The sequence below is a fragment of the Alligator sinensis genome, unplaced genomic scaffold, assembly GCF_000455745.1.
Source record: "Alligator sinensis unplaced genomic scaffold, ASM45574v1 scaffold611_2, whole genome shotgun sequence".
NCBI lineage: Eukaryota > Metazoa > Chordata > Crocodylia > Alligatoridae > Alligator > Alligator sinensis.
This window is the reverse complement of record NW_005841869.1, coordinates 4,761,712-4,766,115: the sequence shown is the minus strand read 5'-3', so window position 1 is coordinate 4,766,115 and position 4,404 is coordinate 4,761,712. Positions and strand designations below refer to the sequence as shown.

The following is a 4,404-nucleotide window of genomic DNA, read 5'->3' as shown; positions in this document are numbered from 1 at the left end:
GTGTTGGGGAAGATGTGATTCTCAAAGAGGAAAACGCCAGTTTCTGGATTCTGCTCCTGAAGACTCCTCATCATGGTTTTCCAATCCGGGTGCTTCGCGGGCAGAATAATCTCATCGATATCATTGAGCAGCACAAACCTGCTCCGGTACATGTTGCGATACACGCAGTCATTGAGAGCGGTGATTTGTCCGTAGTAACCGATGTGCGTCCCATCCTTCGGGAAGCGCCAGTGAGGAGACACCTTGAGGTGGGAGGTGATGGGCCAGGGAATGACCTCGACGGTCCCTTCTGCAATATAAAAGGCCAGGACGCTCTCCATCAGGGGGCTGCAGCTGTTCTTATAGATCACCACCCTCTGGGCCCCCAGAATTTTGTACATCTCCATGCTCTGTATAAATTGTAAGACGTTGTTGTAGTTTCCAAACATGGTTGAGATGCACACAGTGAAGTCAGCAGAAAAGGGCTCAGGCTTGCGGTTCTTTATTTCAAATCTGGGCAGCTGCTCAATATTTCCATTAGGGAACGAGTGAATCGACACATAGCTCGGATCACAGGTGGGGGGTTCTGCACAGAGCAGGTCTGCTGCACCGTACGGGAAGTCAAATCGATCCGAGTGGACATCAATGTCTGCCCTAGATACGTGTACTTCCCCATCGGGCTGGCAGCAGAACCAGCAGTAAAGTGCCGTCACCTCCTCATGGTGAACAATCCCAATCACTCGGGTGATTTTGCTCTCTCTGTTATCAAAGTACGGGGCTACGATAAAGGTTCTGTTATCCTCCAAGGCTGTGATCGTGCTGTTGACAGTGCGTCCTCTACAGTTGCTGCCTTGTATTATTTTTGGGATGGCAGAGTGTCTTGGTGTACTTAGGTAAGACAGCATAACCATGGAGATGAAGGTAAGGATGCAGGCAGCAGCAGGGAGATACAAATTCCTCCCGCAGAAGAACATCTCGGACTGATGTCAGTTCCCTGTGAATGAAGCCAGCTCCTTGGCAGCCCTGCACAGCCACGCCTGCAAGAAAGGACAATGTGAGAAACCAGATGGGATTCCAATTCTGTCTCCCATATCTACGTGGTATCTGGCTTCCTGCGCTCTCAGTCCTCCTGTCTACTCTGAGCCTGGGGGCCACACACTGGCCTGGACACAGACTTGTGCATGTCTAGAAGCTCTCCCCCAAACAGGAGGAATGGTCCCTTTTTAATGCATTGAGCAATCACCTCCTCTGTATTTAACTAAAGCTTCTAGTTGCAATACACACTTGTAACCCTGTAAAAACTGGGCAAGAAGAGCAGTCCTAAAGTTCCTAGCAATCCCTTGTTCTAGTGCTTCCTTTTTGTGTCTCACATTCACCACAGCTGGTAAGAAGAGGACTGGGTTGGATCTTCTGTGTCCTAGTGAGTGATGATAGGGCAGACATTTGGGCTTCCACTGTACCTGCAGGCCTTGGGCAGATGGTGGCTTTCCCACTGCAGAGGGGGTCCCCCACTGTGCCAAAGGCACAGTCTGGCAGAGGGAAATCCTCAAGGTAAGACGGCAGAGAAAACTTGGTTGAAGTAGAGCAATAGGCTGAGTTCCTCTAGATGTATCAAGTGGGCATGAGTAGCGCACTTTCCTACCTGGTGTGAGGAAAAAAACGCACTAAAATAGCCAGGGGTGTAGGTCATAGCCATGTTGGTCTAAGGACATAGGTAGACAAGGTTCTTTGGGTAAATCCAATACCTTTTATTAAACCAGCTTAAATAGTTGGAAAAATTCTGTTTTGCAAGCTTTCAGGTACAAATACCCTTCTTCAAGCAGAGTGGCTGTCTGCAGTTGTTTTGTGCTCTTCCCATCCAGGAGAGCACAGAACAACTGCAGACCCTTCTTCTGCCTGAAAAAGCATGTTTGTACCCGAAAGCTTGCAAAGAAGAATTTTTCCAACTATTTTAGGTGGTCTAATAAGCTATATCAGATTTACCCAAAGAACCTTGTCTGCCTTAAAATGGCCATGCACTCAGGTACTGTAGTAATGGAAACTGTCCTAAGGAGGCAGTTATGCCCGTGCGCACACAGTCGGTGTCAAACAGTGGCAAAAGCCGGAAGTTTGACTCCTTCTATCTCTAAGCTTGCTCAAGACTTCTCCTGAAGGAGCATCTTGCCAGCATTCAATGCATACCTCACCTCCACACCAGATGATCACAATTCACTGCAGCTGGGAACAGCTGTGGATACAGTGCTCCAGGTCAGGCAGAACCCAGCAGCCCCCTTCCCCCATGGGAAGGGCTTTGGGAGTGTATGCTGTGCTCCAGCCTCTCCTCTGGCTCCCAGTGTGTTTCTGGTACAAGACGAAGGCCTCTGCCCTGACTTCACAGTCATTAGCAGGACTGCAAAGATGTAGTTACATCAATAGCCATATCCCAAACCATGCTTCTCTGAGGACAGGCACAGAACAAGTCTTCAGCAGTCAGACTGCCCATGCCTTTGGACACACCATCACTACCACTACCCTTCCATCAGCCCCCACATGAGGAGGTGGCACTAGGAGACTGTCCTTGTATGCATGGACGTGGAAAGCCAAAACGAAGCACGCAGTTTCATAGTTGGCAGGGTCAGACAGGACCTAAGCAGATCATCAAGTCCGCCCCCCTGCCATGGGCTTTCCTGTCCATGGCAGGGGGCGCATCCTGCCATGTCAGAGCTGCAGAGCCCCGCAACGAGAGGTAACACTGTCAGGCACCCTGCGTCTGGGCTGTCTCGCGCATGAGGCAAGAGTAAGCAGATACTGAGTTAAGAGCTGTATTGTCCACAGCAGCGAATGCTGGTGGGGGTCCACATGGATTCAGGACCTTTTCAGTTTCCTGTCCTCTCCACGACCAATATATTCCTCTGCCTTTTTATCTTGGCATCTTCAGGGAGTGCCTTTGCGCCAGTGCCCTCACAGCACATGTTCTCAAAATGCTTTACAAAGTCCCTCTGCAGCGTAACAAAGTACCAACATTTCCAACTACACCACCTGCAGGCAGAAACATTTTTTGTAAGTCATACTAGGGGTTACTTGGAGGGGTTTCAGCCCAGCTCTGCCTGCCCCCCAGGGCAGTGCCTGGCTCCCCTCCCTGACTCTGCTCGGCACAGGGATGTGGCAGAGCCCGGTACGGTTCTGCCACGTCCCTGAAAACAGTGCATGCCTCGGGATCTCCACGTTGACTATATGCTGCTATTGACTGGGAAGGAATGGGTTAACTGTGCCCTGTGCTGGACTTGGCATGTGCAGGGAACAGGCCACCCTGGCACCTCGCCCCTGGCGCACAGCTGCATTCTGGCCCCAGCACCTGCAGGCACATCTGGGACCCCACAAGGGAGGGGGCTCAAGGGGCAACAGGGCAGGGCACAGCCCTCTGCCTGGCTCCAGTGAACAAATGCTGCCCAAGGCCTGGCCTTGGCATGCTGACAGAAGGGGAGACAAGGGGTGCATGGCGCTGCCAGTGAGGGAAGGCCCATCCCAGGGGCTGAGCCAGTGCAGCTGCCAGGCAGTGGGCACAGAGCTGGAGGGAGGGGCCACAGGAGCTTCCCCCGGGGCTAGGTTTAAGCAGTCCCAAACACAAGACAGGTGGGCTGGGCTGCTCCTCCCAGGCACGTGCCAGCGTCTGCTCCATCTCAGGGCCCGACGTGGACGCAGCCCCCTCTGCATCACCACAGTGGAGGGGCCAATTCCTCTAGTACCGCAGGGGAAGCTCAGGCACATAACGCTGGGACCTAAAAGTGAAGTGTTGCAGTCAGGCCAGCATAATGAAGGAGGGTTAGACCATTCCCAATTTAAGCAGAGACCAGTCTCACAGAGTGTCTCTAGTCCACAAGCAAACCTGGATTCTTTGAGGATTATCAGCTCATTAATTATCCATTAGTTTTGGAGTTTAAAAAAATGGGGGGAAAATTAAAATTAATGTTGCTTGTTTATCTTTTGCCAGGTCCCTGCAGCTAACAGCACTAGCTGCTAGCTCCCCTTCTCCCTTTCAGATAGTGAAAGCTAACGATTCATTTTGCTTAATTGTCAGCTAATTTGTTCCATCATGAAAAAGTTAGCCCTTATAGTCAAAATCTGGTGCCACTCAAAATGGCCCCCAGTTTCCATAGTTTATAATCCAGCTGCAGGCACTGCCTGCCCTTTGGCAGGATGGCTCAGTAGGAGGGAGTGAGACTGACCCAGGTAGGAATGTCCCTGCTCTTCCAGTACCCCCGCTGGGATTGGACCACTTTGGCCTCAGAAACACCCCCATTTTGCTGGCACTGGGACCTAAGGTCACCCCTACAAGCAATAGCTACTGACATGCTTGGTCAGTCACCACCCACCCCGGGCAGGGAGCAGAGCACCCTGCCTGCCCTCCCCTGCAGTTGCTCGGCCGGACCCGCCGCTGATTCCAAC

General features: G+C 51.9%; 1 protein-coding gene across 1 annotated transcript in view; it reads right to left on the bottom strand.

Annotated features, from left to right (window-relative positions):
- Nucleotides 1-2: 2 nt before the first annotated feature.
- LOC102382851 (beta-1,4-galactosyltransferase galt-1-like) overlaps nucleotides 3-4,404 on the bottom strand; it is a gene marked incomplete at its 3' end in the record, with an annotated part of 8,542 nt that continues 4,140 nt past the window's right edge. The window contains exon 2 of the mRNA XM_025193664.1: nucleotides 3-1,016. Coding sequence (XP_025049449.1) covers nucleotides 3-953 — 951 coding nt within the window. The remainder of the gene's footprint in view (nucleotides 1,017-4,404) is intronic.